At 53.1% G+C, this 16,237-nt stretch overlaps 1 protein-coding gene across 1 annotated transcript; it reads right to left on the bottom strand.

Annotated features, from left to right (window-relative positions):
* Positions 1-97: 97 nt before the first annotated feature.
* Positions 98-10,278, bottom strand: Cpsf4l (cleavage and polyadenylation specific factor 4 like). The gene is made up of 8 exons (XM_076870562.2): positions 10,176-10,278; positions 9,764-9,814; positions 7,997-8,149; positions 5,420-5,515; positions 4,717-4,810; positions 4,237-4,276; positions 2,766-2,864; positions 98-193 (listed from the first exon to the last, which is right to left on the bottom strand). Exons 1-8 carry the CDS (start codon positions 10,276-10,278, stop codon positions 98-100), a joined length of 732 nt encoding a protein of 243 aa, XP_076726677.2.
* Positions 10,279-16,237: the final 5,959 nt, after the last annotated feature.

The following is a 16,237-nucleotide window of genomic DNA, read 5'->3' as shown; positions in this document are numbered from 1 at the left end:
CGTAGAGCAGGCTGGCTCGGCCCCACGGCCCCAAGGCTGGGGCTGGCCTCACCCCAAACATGATGAGCTGCATCCCACCACGTGTTCTTGAGTGCCTTCACGGGATCTGCCGTTCCCCAGGCCTTGGGTTCTTCAGAGCCTCTAGTGGCCAAGTCTCACCGTATCCCATGGCAACGTGGCCTGTTTTCCGACACTAGAAAAAGTGAATTGTATGACATCTGGAAAATTCACCTCTCAAGAGAAAACCCCTAAATTGCCCAGGGAACCATAGGAGATGGCTGCTTTCTGAATAAATTCTGCTCATGAATAAAGCTTATCTCATTCCAGGGCTAAAAGACAAAGTCAAGGCCAGCCGTGCACCCACAGAGAATGGGGCTGTGGACTTCGAAAGGCCCATAAAGTCAAGTGTACAAGGAAGCCAGGGTTCCTCCTCTCCTGCCTGTCATTTGGTGTAACTTTGTAGAACACAGCTCAGGACAACTTAGAAGCTGTTCCAAAAAAATAGGATTTTTTTTTTCCTGCCTGATAAGTTGGCAAAAAAGAAAACCATACAGAGCAATAGTAACAAAAACAGCATGGTACTGGTACCAAAACAGGCAGGTGGACCAGTGGTACAGAATAGAGGACGCAGAGACCAATCCACAAAATTACAACTTTCTTATATTTGATAAAGGGGCTAAAAGCATGCAATGGAGGAAGGACAGCATCTTCAACAAATGGTGCTGGGAAAACTGGAAATCCATATGCAACAAAATGAAGCTGAACCCCTTTCTCTCGCCATGCACAAAAGTTAATTCAAAATGGATCAAGGAGTTTGATATCAAATGAGAGACTCTGTGCCTGATAGAAGAAAAAGTTGGCTCCGATCTACAAATTGTGGGGTCGGGCTCCAAATTCCTTAATAGGACGCCCATAGCCCAAGAGTTAATAACAAGAATAAACAAATGGGAATTACTTAAACTAAAAAGTTTTTTCTCAGCAAGAGAGGTAAATAGGGAGCCTACATCCTGGGAACAAATTTTTACTCCTCACACTTCAGATAGAGCCCTAATTTCCAGAATATACAAAGAACTCAAAAAATTAAACAATAAGATAACAAATAACCCAATCAACAAATGGGCCAAGGACCTGAACAGATACTTCTCAGAGGAGGACATACAGTCAATCAATAAGTACATGAAAAAATGCTCACCATCTCTAGCAGTCAGAGAAATGCAAATCAAAACCACCCTAAGATACCATCTCACTCCAGCAAGATTGGCAGCCATTATGAAGTCAAACAACAATAAGTGCTGGCGAGGATGTGGGGAAAAGGGTACACTTGTACATTGCCGGTGGGACTGCAAATTGGTGAGGCCAATTTGGAAAGCAGTATGGAGATTCCTGGGAAAGCTGGGAATGGAACCACCATTTGACTCAGCTATTACCCTTCTCGGACTATTCCCTGAGGACCTTAAAAGAGCATACTATAGGGATACTGCCACATCAATGATCATAGCAGCACAATTCACAATAGCTAGACTGTGGAACCAACCTAGATGCCCTTCAATAGATGAATGGATAAAAAAAAAATGTGGCATTTATACACAATGGAGTATTACGCAGCACTAAAAAATGGCAAAATCATGGAATTTGCAGGGAAAGGGATGGCATTAGAGAAGATTATGCTAAGTGAAGCTAGCCAACCCTTAAAAAACAAATGCCAAATGTCTTCTTTGATTTAAGGAGAGCAACTAAGAACTGAGCAGGGAGGAAGAGCATGAGGAAAGGATTAACATTAAACAGAGACGAGTGGTGGGAGGGAAAGGGAGAGAGAAGGGAAATTGCATGGAAACGGAAGGAAACCCTCAATGTTATACAAAATCACATATAAGAGGTTGTGAGGGGAAAGGCAGGGAGAAAAAAAAAAAACAAGGGAGAGAACTGAACAACAGCAGATAAGGTAGAGAGGGAAGATGGGAGGGGAGGGGAGGGGGGATAGTAGGGGATAGGAAAGGCAACAGAATACAACAGTCACTAATATGGCATTATGTAAAAATGTGAATGTGTAACTGATGTGATTCTGCAATTTGTATTTGGGATGAAAATGGGAGTTCATAACCCAATTGAGTCAAATGTATGAAAGATGATATGTCATGAGCTTTGTAATGTTTTGAACAACCAATTAAAAAAAAAAGAAAAAGAAAACCAACTTGCTGTGTTTCCTTCTATAGCAAACTCTATCCCTGACCTACAAATCTTAAGGAAATCAGTGTGTGTAAATAACAAAGAGAATGAGTGGGTGAATAGGCAGCAAACTATAAATGATGTTCAGCTTAGCCTTTTATTTATTTATTTATTTTGGTAGTGGGAATTGAACCCAGGGGTGCTAACACTGAGCTGTACCCCCAGCCCATTTTATTTTTAATTTTGACAGGGTCTCCTTAAGTTGCCAAGGCTGGCCTCCCAACTTGTGATTCCCCCTACCTGAGCTTCCCATGTTGCTGGGATCACAGGTGTTTGCCACCATACCTGGCACAAATTGGCTTTAAAACAAATAGTCGTATCTGATGGGAGATGCAGCTAGGATGAAGTTGTTGAAACTCCACATCATAACATATGGTTTACCGATCCCCCCCGCCCCATTCTCTTGATTCACAGTCTAAGCTCCAATATGGCTTTATGTCTGTCGCAGACAAGGAGTCTCATTCTCCAGCTAACTGGCCATCCCCTCCTGGCCCTCAGCAAAACAGAGCGTCAGCCCCGCGTGTCCACTCCTCACTCACCTGTAGCACAGGCCCTGCTTTTGAGCCCGGAGTTGGTGAAGGGGGCTTGTGGGCTTCCACACCAGAATCAGGAGGAGCTGAGTCCCGTGGCCTGACAAGCTGCAGAGAGAGTGAGGTCACCAGGAGACACCTACTGCAGAGACCCCGAGTGCAGACAGCTACTACATGCAGGCCAGGGTGCTGGCATTTGATATCAAACCAGGTCTCCAAATGCCTTTATTTGCACTTTCAAGTGCAGAAAGCCTGCCTTTGATAAGTTAGAAATCGTACTTCCCCAGTGTTACAATTCCCCAGAGTTGTCACAGACTGTCCTGTTTCCTGTCAGGAGTCTTGCTCAGAACTGGCAGGAAGCTGCCTTCCCATAGAGCTCAGAAACTGCCTCCAGTTGCACCTGCTTGTCAAACTTAGGTGGCAGTCCAACATTCAGCCACCTAAACGAGGGGTCAGCAAACTTCCAATAGACCAAATAGTAAACATTCAGACCCCAGCCCATCAGGTCTCTGCTGCAACCCCTTCCCACTGTAAGCCCCAGAACAGCCAGAGACCACACAGAAACATTTCTGCCTTAGGCTGTTACCTGCTGCTGTAAAAGAACACCTGAGAATCGATAACTTATTTAGCCCACAGTTCTAGAGGCTGGAAGTTCAAGATGGGGTGGCCAGGTCTGCTTGGCCTTTGGAGAGGGCCTTGTGCTGTTCCACACATGGCAGGAAAGTAGAAGGACAAGCAGGCGTGCTGGAGAGGAAGCCAGACTCACTTGGAAACAAAGTGCTTTCCCATAACTAATCCAGCCCTGAGAACAGGAACTCCCTCCTGGGAGACGGCATTAAGCCATGCTGTCCCCACCTCCCCTGGTCCAAGTAACTGCCAGCCCCGCCTCCCACACTGCCCCAGAGTCCAACCCTAGGAGACGGGTGTGAGTGTGGAAGCGCTCACAGGCACTAAATGATCATTTTCACACATCACAAAATATTCTTTTGTTTTTTCCCCAACCTTCTTTAAAAACACTCCCAGCTGTGGAACAAGCAGCAGCAGCTGGCTGTCGGGGGCCACAGGCTGGAGCTGGCCGACCCTTGACAGGGTGTGTGCCCTCACTTGGAATCAATATGGAGACTGTGTCCCTAGACACCAGACACATTCCTGAATCAGGGATGGCCTTGATTCAGAAAACTGACTCTGGGCCCCAAGTCCTGAGCCAGGCCCCATTCTCTGTAACAGAAAGCCCCCTTGAGTTATCCAGCTAAGGAAGAGGAAAGCCCGGGCTGTGGTGTACCCAACACAGGGGATCTAGAGGTCGGCAGGTTCTGGGAGAAGCCACCCCATGAAGGTGCCCCTCCTACATGACCACACGTGCCTTCCACAGGATCGGGTCCCGTCGATCACAGGAGGGAGTGAGGGTCCCTTGAAACAGGGCATCACTGGGGAGCAGAGTGAGCGGGGAGACACAGGCACCCCGCCTGCCCACACTCACCTTCGTGTAACTCGGGTTGAATTTGAGGTTCATCTTGGGGCTGGAGGAAGTGGAGAGAGGGAGAGATGGCAGTCTCGCTCTAACCTCCCGTCTGCTCTCATCTCATCACATTCCCTGCACCGGCCTGCTGCAGATTCTATGTCAGGGCTCCCTAGGGAAGGGCCCCTCACCCTGGCCAGGGAGCAAGGGAGAGGACTGCAGAGCCTGGGGGAACGGGCAATCAATGTTGTACTCATTCCTAGAACAGTGTGGCGAGGTCTACCTCGGTCACCAGCCAAGAGCACACATTAGCAAGGTGTGCAGGAGCGCATCAGCCACCGAGACCTCCAGGGTTGGGTGGCAATGTCAAGAAAACCCAGCAGGTAGACACTTGACAGGCGTCTAATCTTCCAGTACCAGTGCCAGAGGAACCGAGGGTCTAGATCCAGAAAGCCAGGCCCGCACTCTGGTGGGAGTTGGTAATCAAGAGATCTTACTTACTGGGTAAATTGGCACTTGGGTCCTTCAGGGCAGAAGCCAATGAAATAGTTGAGACACATTATCCGGGGGACATGGCGGTATTTACACCGGGGACCTGCTGGGCAAAGAGAAACCAGTCAGAAAGATCTGCTTTAGCCAGAGGGGAGAGACACACAAAACAGCTCCCAGGCAAGGGTATGTGCAGTTCCAGACTCCTCCACTTGATCAGGATGCATAAATCTGGTTCTTTCTGTTCTGCCCCGAAGCACTCAGTTCCAGCCATCCTGAGATGGGGGACAGTATGGGTTGGGGCAGGTGTCAGCTGGCAAGTCCTGAAATAGGTAGGGTGGGAAGTGTTGCTGTGACTTCTAGGATCACACGGATGTGGGTCATGCTTTTCAGCTGAGGGCGGGGATGTGGACCAGTGGTGTGAGAAGAACACACAGAGTCTCTCTGTGCCAGGGTCTCCATGGCTAAACTACTTCGTACAAAGTCTCGCAGCCCACAATGAGCTGCAGGTGGGATTGGACCCCAGTCGGCCTTCCCCGAGAAGCCCGTGGCTGCACTTCACAGCGGGTCCCTCCACTGGAGCACAAGCGGGGGATAGCTACAGGGGGCCTTCCGCTGAGATTTCAGCAGTGCTGTCTCATGGGCGGTCGGGCCCCTGCCCTGTGGAGAGCCCAACCCAGACCCCATCCCGTGTCCCTGTCCCTCAAGGCCTCACCATCCCTGCAGAAGCCTTGGTCATACCAAGGGCAGTCCTGGGACTTGGAAGCTGGCTTCACGTGGAGGAAGGTGCACTCCTTGTTGTGGCAGTCACCTGAAAATTCCAGCACTCCTGGTGGACAAGCAGGCTCGTCCTCGTGGTCTCCCACCTCGCCAGCCACACTGACCTTGGCCCTCACATAAGCCTGCTGGCCTTTATGCTGGTCAGCAGCAGCTGTTTGAAGACAAGATATTTCTAATCCTAATCCTTCCTGCAGTCTAAGAAGAGCGGATCCTACAAGGTCTCCTTAGCAGGATGGGTGTGAATACACACATTTCAGAGGAATGAGCAGGGCCGGGGTCCAGAGGAGCCCGGGACCAAAGGCACTTAGGAAATAGCGGGGAGGGAGAAAGAGGAGATGCGGGGTAAGTGGCAGGAGACCCGAGAAGAACTTTGGGTGGAGAAATTGCCCTCTCTTCACCTCCACCAAGGAAACTATGCTGCCTCCAGAGCCGGGGGCAGCTCCTTGTGGTGGAAATGCCAAGAGAGTGCTGCTTCCACCGAGCCTGTCTGCAGATTGGACCAGGTCTCTCGCTTAATTTGTCTCCTCAAAGCCACCAGCCCTGAGGCACTGTAAAAGTCCAGGAGTCGCTGTAAAAGCCCTCTGAGGCTTTGCTCAGGAAAGAAGATCTGTGGAGGAAGATTCAACCCATTCTCACCTCCTTCCAAGTATGTATGTGTAAATGCTCCCAATGTACCACTGCGGGGTGGGGGGACACTACAACCCAGTGCTTTTCAGAGCTGAAGGGAACTTCATTCACAGTGTCTATTTCAATTTTCAGACGGCTCCAAAGAGATCCGTTTTACCCAGTGGGCAAAGCAAGATTTCACCTAGAAAAGAGAGTGCCCCTGAATCTGGAGAGTTTTAGACTCCTGGCTCTCTCATTTCACAAACGTGGACACCAGTGCTCCCAGAGGGCCAAAGCGTGTCTATTTTCACCCAGGTTCTTCACAGTGAGGAGGGGCTTATTTGCCCATGGTCAGTGTACATCACCAGGTAGAGTTCTGATCCTGGGCTTCAACCTTCTAAGGACATGGAGTGACCTCACCCCCAAGTCTGGCCAACATTTGCTAGAAGGAAACAATAGGGTTTGGGGGATGGTGTGGTCTTTCATGACGCTGCATCCTGAGCATGGCCAGCAGGTGGCAGCAGCAGCGCAGTCTTCATTTGGCTTCTCAGAATACACCTGGGTCACTTGTCCCAGGAGTTTGGGAAGACCTGGGATATCCTAGACCCTCACGCTCCCCTAGCAGTATTTTTAAAATCTTTAAATCCAAGAATAATGATAATTACTTTGATGCAATATCAGAGATTCATTTACTCTAAGAACAAAACCATAGATTACTTACAGTAGTCATGAGTTTAAATGTCTCTTCCCTATAATTAGTTATTGAAGGGCAGAAAGGGACTGGGTCCTATTCCTGTTTCCATCCACAGTACAGTGTCTAATCCCCAAGTGAAATCTACCGCGGATTATTGAGAGAATGCATAAGTGACATTTTAAAATGATAAAGCCTTGGGCAATGACCAGGGGCACCCAGACTCCCAGATAAATTCCTGTCTTTCCAGAATGATATGCAGGCAGTCCTCGTGAACTGGGTGGCCCTCACCTTCTGGGAGTGGACTATTGGCCTCGGAGGAGCCTTACCATCAGCCCGCAGGGAATGGCTACGCACATAAGTGTCCTGAAGCTGGCCCTGAGCCTCCTAAACGAGGGGTGTGCGACACAGCTCTCTCTGCTGGCCGCTCTGTTTGGAACACAGTTTGAAACCCACTGAACTAGATCATCCTAAAGGATGATCTTCCAGCTCAGGAAAGCACTGAGCTACAGTGCTGCTGGGAAGGGCAGGCTCTGAAGCAGGCTCACACTCCATTCTCCAGCTGGTGGAGGGGGGCTGCGGTTTCCCCCTAAAGAGCCCTTCGATGACCAAAGAAGGACTGCGGCCAGGAGGAAGGTGAGATGCCAGAGCAGGCCTGACCACACAAGATAATTTCAGGGGCCAGACTTCCGAACCTCAGGTTTTAGGTTTACAGTTGCCTTTTATTTCCGACACGTCATGCTAGTTTTCCATTTATGGAAGCAACACAAAGGTTTTTTGTTTTGTTTTGTTTCTCTTCTAAAGTAAGAGCTGGAAGTCACAAGATGGTTGAGAGAGGGCCATGGTGTGGTGCCTGTGGGTGTGGTAAGCACCGTGACTGTGCCTCTGCTTGGGGAGTCCTGGTCGGGGATGGCTCCCTGGAGACTTACTCCCAGTCAGCCTGGGTGTGCATTAGCCAGGCAGGACTGGGGAAGGAAATAATGCCGCTGTCCCCTTGGGTGGGGACAGGTGAGGGCAGGCAAGGGCAGGGTGGCAGGCTGCAGTTGTCTGAGGCTGTGGGGAAGCAGACGCACCTGGGGCTCAGACAGCCCCGGCTGGTCTCCTGGGACACACCTGACCCCCTATGGGTGCCCTGCCCCCCAAACTACTTCCTTCCCACTCACCCCACCCCCGTCACCCTCCAGGGTGGGGGGCTGAGCCAGGCCGGGGCATTACCGAACTTGGAGTAGAAGTAGCACCTGGGCATCCTGGTGACGTCGTACTGGTGCAGGAACCTGCAGTGGTCGCCCTTCTTGCAGAGCCCGCGCAGCCAGTGCTTGCACACCACCATCTTCTCACCCTGCTCATGCCGGAAGGGGCAGAGCTTCCCTGCAGACACCAGTGCGCCACTTCGAGGCTCCCACCTACCCACAGCTGGCCCGCCTCAGCCTCCGAGGCGTTCCCTAGGGGGTGCAGGGCTTGTCCCTAGCTGCCCTCCTGCATCCCACCTGGACCCTGGGAGGGACCAGGACAGCACCAAGGTGCCATGCAGGGCAAGCTGTCTGAGCATGGCAGTTCCCACTCCACGCCTCTGCCTGGCACACCTCCCTGCGGCAAACCTCAGGAAGCCCCAGGCCTGGGACAGCTGCCTCCTCGCACCCCAACATGAACCCCTCTCCTTCTACCAGAGCATAGCCCTGGAGGCCCACACCCAGCCCGCCTGGCACTTAGCAAGTCCTCATTGAGGGCCTACTGAACTCACGTCTCTGAAAAACGCATTCAGCTTCCTGATCTGGAAAAATGTGGCCATTTAAGAGCCAACTTTGGAAATGTCACATCTATTTCTTCATCTTCCTCCCAAGGTGGCATCTCCCAGGCAGAAAGACACCCTGGTTCCTAACCCTCTAAGAAGGGCCAGCCTCATGCTTGGCCAACTCTGAAGGAATCTTGGGGACAGGAAAGGTATTCCCTTCAAGTCCCCTTTCCTCCACCCTGGCCATGCTTGGTCTGACAGTCCACAATAACCGCTTTATTTCTTGGAGAGAGGGTGTCACTGCCAGCCAGTGGACCCACAGAGGCCTGGGTGACCAGTGAGCCCATTTCCCTTCTTGACCCACACTGTCCAGGGCCACAAACAAGGCAGGTGAGCAAATATGGCTTCAGGGCCTCCCTACCTGGGCCCCTCCAGCCTCCCAGCTTCCTAGGACAGAATCACAGGGATCCCCTAAACAGGTCCAATTCATAAAGAATTTCTTGGCCTAGATCAATAGGCAGACTCCAGGAAGCCTGGGAACCCTTAAAACTGGAGGCAAGATTTTGGGGCAACTGCTTGTTTCTATGGGAAGAGCTTCAGAGTGGCCCATGAACCAGAAGAGGAGTCAGGAGCCCCCATGGGCAAGTCAGGCCTCCCCAGAAGGTTTGTTTGGGGGAGGGGCTAAGGAGGTGGGCACGGCTTGATCCATAGGCTGGGTGGGACAGAAGTGGTGGCTGATCTTTGTAGCGTTTCAAAGATGGTGGCCAGAGCTAGCAGAAGTCATAAGGTGTAGTTGGGGCACTTGACCAGTTTCTACACTGACTTGGAGGGAGAGGATGGCACTGTCCTCGCTAGAAGGAGAGAACAAGGAGGCCTGAGCCTCCTGGACACCCAGGCAGAAGCCCAGAAACACCCACACAGGCAGGAAGAGGGAGAGCCCTTCCAGGCAGCCCTGGACACTGACACAAATGCAGGAGCCCGCAGGCTGCTCCGTTTACCCACGCACTTGTGGCTGGCCGACTATAAGAGCAAATTCTGGGCCTGGGAATGTAGCGCAGTTGATAGTGTGCACAAGGCCCTGGGTTCAATCCCCAGCACCAAAAAAAAAAAGACCAAGTTCTGCCCACTCCCAGTTTCTCCACCCCATGGGGCACAGTGGACTTCCTACCCCACCAGGCAGAGCCCCCACCAAGCCCAGTGTGGCCCTGCTCGCCCCCGCTCCTGCCCAACCCAGACCTGCCCCAGCTCACCTTTCGCACAGAGCCCTTTAGCGAAGAAGACGCACATGGCTGAGGCCGACTCTGGGGGGAAGGGAGAGGAGAAGACAGCTTACCTGCAGCTGTGGGCATGGGGACCTTCACCCCCCTCCGCCACCGAGGGCCACCTAAACGGCCCCTTGGCTCGAGCCTGTGAGCCCTCAAGTTCCAGCCCTTTGGAAGCCTCCAGACCAGCCTCCAAGCCTCAACTTAAACCCCCCAGCTCTGAAACAGGAGATGGAGGGGCCTCAGACCAGCCTGAAAGACTGGGAGGCCAGGGCCCTCCTGTGGAGTCACCTCTCCGCCTCTCTCAATCTGGAAAACGGGTTACCCAGAGCCAGAGCTAAGGGGCCCCGCGGTGAGGGAGCTGAGCAGAGTCCTGCAGAGAGGGGCTGCCCTCACTCACTGTCCATGCCCTGGAAAGGCAGGAGCCCAGTGCCTCTCTGCAGCTCCACATCCTGCTCGAAGGCGAAGGTGAGGCGCTCCAACCCGGCAATCACCTCCTCCATCTTCTATCTCCTGCTGGGCCTGCTGCAGGTTGCGAGGGCCCTACAGGTGGACCCTATATAGCTCATCAGCCCTTAAGGGGCCAGGGCCCGGTGCGCCCCCCACTCCAAGGATGCTGGTTGGCAGCTAACTGCCAGTGATCTCTACCCGGGTGGTTCAGGAGGGGGACCCGGCTGCCTCAGCCCTCCCACCCCTGCAGGTGCAGTGGCCCCAGGGCCCTATACTATGTCCCTTAGTCTCACTTCCCACTCAGGTGGGAAGGGATTAGCAAAGACCTGCACCTGCTTATCTCTGCATGTCATCCAATGCACACAGCATTTGCAGACACAACAAACCTGGGCTGACACGGTGCACATGAAGACACAAACGTGGGCAGCAAGAGAGTTGCACAAACCGACCGCAGCGGAGGTGTTCTGATTCAGAGTGTGGAGCCAGAGGGCACGGGCCCCACAGGGTGCCAGTCACCCCTCCCTCTGGGACTCCTGATGCCCCTTTTCTATCCTGAGTGACAAGCCCTAAGTGAATTCTCCATGGGAGAGGGAGAAAGGAACGTAGGCCAGGGGATCGGAAACAGTTGGATGAATAGGGCTTTGTTTACCCCGCACACTGGAGGGTGGAACCAACCCAAGGCCAGGGCCGCCTCCCAGGATTCCACGGCCCCCATAGCGCCTCCCACCCCTGAGAAAGTGCTTTGTAAATGAAATCCCTATGCAAATGTTGTTTTATTATTATTACACCACCCCCCTGCCCGCAGGGCTGGGGACATCAGAAAAAACGCTTTCAAAGGAGCATTTGAGGCTCTAATTAGACAGGCTTCCCCTCCCCCTGCTACAGCCCTGCATGGGCCTGGCCTCTCCTAGAAGGGACCCTTTCCAGAGCCACACTGGCTTTGGATGCCCATGGACCAGAACCCCAGCGGGAGAGGTGGGCACGCCCTGCAGGCTGGCGCTGTGAGACAGGAGCCAGCCTGCCGCTCCCTCCGGAGGCTGTCGCACCTAGTTTGTTGTTCCTTTGAACACTGCAGGAGAGAGGGACACCTGGAGCCCAGGTGGGCTGGGAGGGGCGGGACGTGATCCCAGGGTTTCCATGCGCTGGGGCCACCCTGGACAAGAGCGGGTGAGAGGTTGAGGGTAGGGACGAGAGGGCCCAGGATGGAAGCCTTCGCTTCTCTTGGCCTCATTCTGTGCGTCGATGGGACCCTGAGAGGACATTTACCTGTCAACATGAGCCCAGGAGAGGCTCACAGCAGCCTGGCAGGACAGGCAGTTCAGGGGAGGCCAGGTCTCCTGACGAGGCCTTCCACACGCATCCCTGCGCATCTCTGTCCTGGAGGGAGGTGTGTCCAGCCTCAGGTGGCTCCGTCCAGCGTGGACACAACAAGGAGCCACACAATCAGACAACGAGGCGGAAAGCGGCCTCAGCAGAGGGAGGAAGGGTCGGCAGCCAGGGCCTCAGCGGGTCTGGGAGGTTGTTGTGGAGGCTCCGTCCAGCCCACGGAGGCTCTGACAAGAAGGGGGCACAGAGCTCTGAGAACACACCCAACAGACCAAGGGAAAGGCTGGTGGCCAGGCAGTATGGCACGCCTGTCATCTCAGCTACTTGGGAAGCTGAGGCAGGAGGATTACATATTTGAGGCCAGCCTGGACAACTTGGTTAGACCATGTCTCAAAATAAAAAGGGCTGGGGGCTGGTCGTGGCTCAGTGGCAGAGCACTTACCTAGCACATGTGAGGCCCTGGGTTTAATTCTCAGCACCACACATAAATAAGTAAAGGTCCATCAGCAACTAATATTAAAAAAAAAAAAAAAGCAGGGGAGATAACTATGGAATAATACTGACCAAATTATATTCTGTGTTGTGTACACATGTGAACACATAACAGTGAATCCCACTATTATGTATAATTATAATGCACCAATAAAAATGAAAAGATCAGATCATAAAACAAATAAAATATAATATAGATTAAAATAAAGAGTAAAAAAAGAAATTAACATCTGAGGCCTGGAGATATAGTTCGAGGTGATTTCTGATACTCTGGCCTGAAAGCGGTCTTAGTTGGAGATGAGCAGGAACCAGAACCCCCAGCTTTCCTCCTTCACCTGGGCTCCCTGTACCCCATGTCCTGGCCAGCAGAAGGCACAGGGTGGATCCCACATAGCTGGGAGATTGCTTATTCACAATGCCTTCTGGCTGGGTGCAGTAGCACACGCTCACAATCCCAGCTCCTAAGGAGGCTGAGGCAGAAGGATCACAAGTTTGAAGCCAGCCTTGGCAACTTAGATCCGATCTCAAAATTCAAGAAAAAATACACAAACAAGAAGGTCTGTGGATGTAGCTCAGTCGTAAAACACCCCTGAGTTCAGTCCCCAGCACAATCAATCAATCAAATCCCTTCTGTAGTGAATTGAACTGTGTTGGCCCAAAAAAACATCTCAATCCTAAGTAACCCCTGGTTCCTGTGAATGGGATCTTGTCTAGGGAGTCCTCGCAGGTGCCATTGAGGTAAGCATCTCCAAACGAGATCATCCTGGAAGAGGGCAAGCTCTAAACTGGGTCACGGGCGACTTGTGAGAGAGAGAGGGACACTTGAGACACCAGTACTGAAGAGACACTGATTGGGCTGCGTGAAGACAGGGGAGACTGGGGCCGTCCACCGGCCCCAGAGAGCCAAGGCTTTCCTGGCGCCACCCCACGGGCTGGAGAGACAGGAACAGGGTCGGAGGCTCCTTCAGAGGGAGCCAGCCCTGCGGCACCTGTTGTTCTTTTCTTGTGGCACCCTGATTTGGGACTTCTGGCCTCCAGAGTGTGAGAGAAATACGTCTCTGGGCTTGGTTTCCTTTGAGGTCCAGGGGATTGAACCCAGCGGTGGTTTACCACTGAGCTAGCTTCTCGGCCCTTTTTATTATTATTCTATTTTTCTCAGAGTCTTGCTAAGTTATCAAGTCTGGCCCCAAACTTGCCATCCTCCTGCCTCGCAGCCTCCCAATTAGCTGGGGCTAGAGGCATACCCCACTGCACCCAGCCTAAAATTTTGTTGTTTTAAGCCACCCAGTTTGGGGTCATTTGTTACAGCAGCCACAGGAAATTAACACAACTTCCTACTTGGAAATTTAATTTCAGGAGACCTCACCCCATCCACAGTTGAACCAATAGACACTGGAGGACTTGGGTGACAGAGATATATCACTGAGACCAGGGGGGGACTGCCCTGTCCCCTAAGACTATTTCACAGCTACTGAGATGGCTCAGCACCCCACTGTGCACAAACAGGAAGTGATCCTCAGGCCAGACAATTCCCAGCGATGCCCTTGAGGAGGGGCCAGGTGCCCCAGCCTGGGGATGTCCCCTCTGGAGCTCCCCCATCCAGCTTCTGTGCCCTGCAGCTTAGGCTGAGTGCTTACATTGTCATTTATTAATTAATTCATGGGTGCAGAGTGGACACCCAAATCACTGCACAAACACTGGCATTAATTTTTAATCACTGTCATTATGAGTCTCTCATTTAGCGCTGGCTGCAAATTCCCTGAATCATCAGCACGCTGTTCCTTTCCCTTTATGAATGCACCGCCCTGGAAAGCAGGGGGCTGGGGCCGGGAGCTGTGGAATTCTCTAGCTACAGGGCCTGGCGGGTCAGTGTGCCCCACACCCCCACCCCTGGCCTTGAATCCATCACAGCTGGTGCCTTGGGGGACACATGGGCCTCACCCTTGTCCCCTTGATCCTGTGCACCTGCCTTGATCCCCACGCAAATACCCCCAGTGCTGGGGAGGTGCAGAGTGGCAGGGGGCAGTCACAGCTCCTCTGGGCTCAGCCACCAGCCTGTAACCTTGGGCCAGGCATTTGATGGCCTCTCTGAGGCCCAGATTCCACACCAGTAAAATGGAACCAATAGGTGCCACCCACTTGGGAGGTCTGAGGATAGGCACCCCTGGGGGCCTGGCCCAGGACAGTGGTTTTATCAGAGTTGTCCTTGAGACCTGGGACTTGTCTGCTGTCCTCCCCTGCCCAGGCCCAGATAAGAGGACACATGTGCCTGATGCTCCAGGACCCAGGTGCCCTCCTCCCAGGTCCAAGGCACCACGTTTCTTCAAGGTCATTGTTTCTGAGGGTCCCTGATGAGAGGTGCTGTGGAGGCTGGGGTCCCCTGTCCAGTTGCAGTTGGGGGGGCTGCAGCGAGCTTCAGCCAGGAGGGTCTGGCAGCTGGAGAGACCTAGAGATGCGAGGAGATGGAGGTCAGCAGGAGCCTCCGGTGACCACAGCTGCTGCTGCTCCACTCCAGGAACAATGGCCCAGTGTGCCCTGCTCTCTCCACTATTCTTTGTGCCCCAAAGATGCCACTTGGCAGGGACAGCTGTTGAGCTCACAATAGCCACTTGAAGTACATGGCAGAGTGGCCCAGGGGCCAGAGTGTCTGAGTCAGTCAATTCTGGGACCAGCACCCAGCTTCCAAAGACCCGAGCTCAGGTCTGGGTGACCCCCAAGCCACGCCCCTCTCAGCTCCCACGCTGCCGCCTGGGGAAGGGCCCTGCTCCCCTGGGCAGGAGAGACAAAATCCCTGGGCCCCAGGGCAGTGATCCAGCTTCTGCCGACCTCTGAGTGAGACTGCATGTTTTGGACTAAGAATCAAGGAGATGGGACATTTAAGGCTCAGGGATTCTGCCCTGGCTTGAAAGGGAGACCTCACGGCTTTCTTCCTGTACTTCTCAGTGTGGGCTTTGTTTGTTTGTTTTAGGGAGGTGTTCTGGGGATTGAATCCAGGGGTGCTTTACCACTGAGCCCCCACCCCAGCCCTTTTTATTTTTATTTTTCTAATCTTAAAACAGGGTCTTGCTAATTTGCTTAGGGCCTCACTAAGTTGCGGAGACTGGCCTCAAACTTGAGATCCTCCTGCCTCAGCCTCCAGAACCACTGGGATTACCAGTGTGCACCACCATACCTGGCTCAGTGTGGTTTTAAGATCACCCTCCCCTCCTCCATTCTGTGTCCAGGGCCCCTCCAGGCTGAGCAAACTGGTCAAAGCCTCCTTGGACTCAGATGGAAAACTCCCCAGGACCCAGCTTCACCCACGGCCCCCCATGCTTTGCAGAGAAGGAGCCCTGTGACCACAGTTTGGGAAGGCAGCAGGCCAAACTGTCCCCAAACCTGAGTTGGCAGCCGTGACAGATGGGGCCAGCTCAGGTTACGCTCTGATCTCTTCCTGTGTGGCCAGGGTCCCTCCTTCAGGCTATCCTGAGCTGGCTTCTGGCCCACTGCCCCTGTGGGAAGCTCTCCGTCACTCACTCACTCAACCTGTCAACTTCTACTCACTCCAAAGATCAGAACGAGCAAGACAGTCAATTGCCCAGGAGAGATGGTCAGCAGAATCACGGGGGCTGCACCCCAACCCCAGAAGCTGTGAATATGTCACCACTGTGGCAAAGGGGACTTCACAGAGGCAACTCACTTAAGGACTTGCCGTGGACAGCGTATCCTCGATTGTCTTGGTAGCCCAACATCATCCCTGGGGGCCTTCAAGAGGGTGGTAGGGAGGCCAGAGAGAGAGGTGGGGGCGGGGCAGAGAGAGGTCAGTTGTTTTGTGCTTGTGGAAGGCCCCCAGGCCTGGCACCTGTGAGGCAAGCACTCCCCCTCTGCACTACACCCCAGCCCTTAGAGAGAGGTAAAGACTCTCCTCAGCTGGATTTGAAGACACCCTGAGCCAAGACGTGCAGGAGATTTCCAGAAGCTAGGAGGGCCTCCCCCAGAGACAGAGGTGGCCTTGCCCACAACTTGATTTTAGCCCAGAGAGTCATGTGGACCTTCTGACTTCAAGAACTGCCATACCCTGTGTCATGGGGTGCCACTGCATCCGTGGTCATTTGTCCTAGCAGCAGTGAGGAGACAAGGCAGTGGGCACTTGACCAACAACGCCCTGGTGGTTCAGTGGGGCCGTGCGGGGACAGAGGCACCGGAGGGGTTATC

The sequence above is a fragment of the Callospermophilus lateralis genome, chromosome 11 (genome assembly GCF_048772815.1).
Source record: "Callospermophilus lateralis isolate mCalLat2 chromosome 11, mCalLat2.hap1, whole genome shotgun sequence".
Taxonomy (NCBI): Eukaryota; Metazoa; Chordata; class Mammalia; order Rodentia; family Sciuridae; genus Callospermophilus; species Callospermophilus lateralis.
The sequence above is the reverse complement of the archived record's forward strand: the minus strand, read 5'-3'. Positions and strand labels throughout refer to the sequence as shown.

What these genes read in the sequence shown, in the direction of transcription:
- Cpsf4l (XM_076870562.2), bottom strand. Translation starts at nt 10,278, where the DNA reads ATGGAGGAGGTGATTGCCGGGTTGGAGCGCCTCACCTTCGCCTTCGAG. An exon ending in CCCAAGTGCCAATTTACCCA is followed by an intron (nt 4,277 to 4,716) that starts GTAAGTAAGATC and finishes CACTTCCTCCAG; the next exon opens with CCCCAAGATGAACCTCAAAT. An exon ending in TCAACCCGAGTTACACGAAG is followed by an intron (nt 2,865 to 4,236) that starts GTGAGTGTGGGC and finishes CTCTCTCTGCAG; the next exon opens with CTTGTCAGGCCACGGGACTC.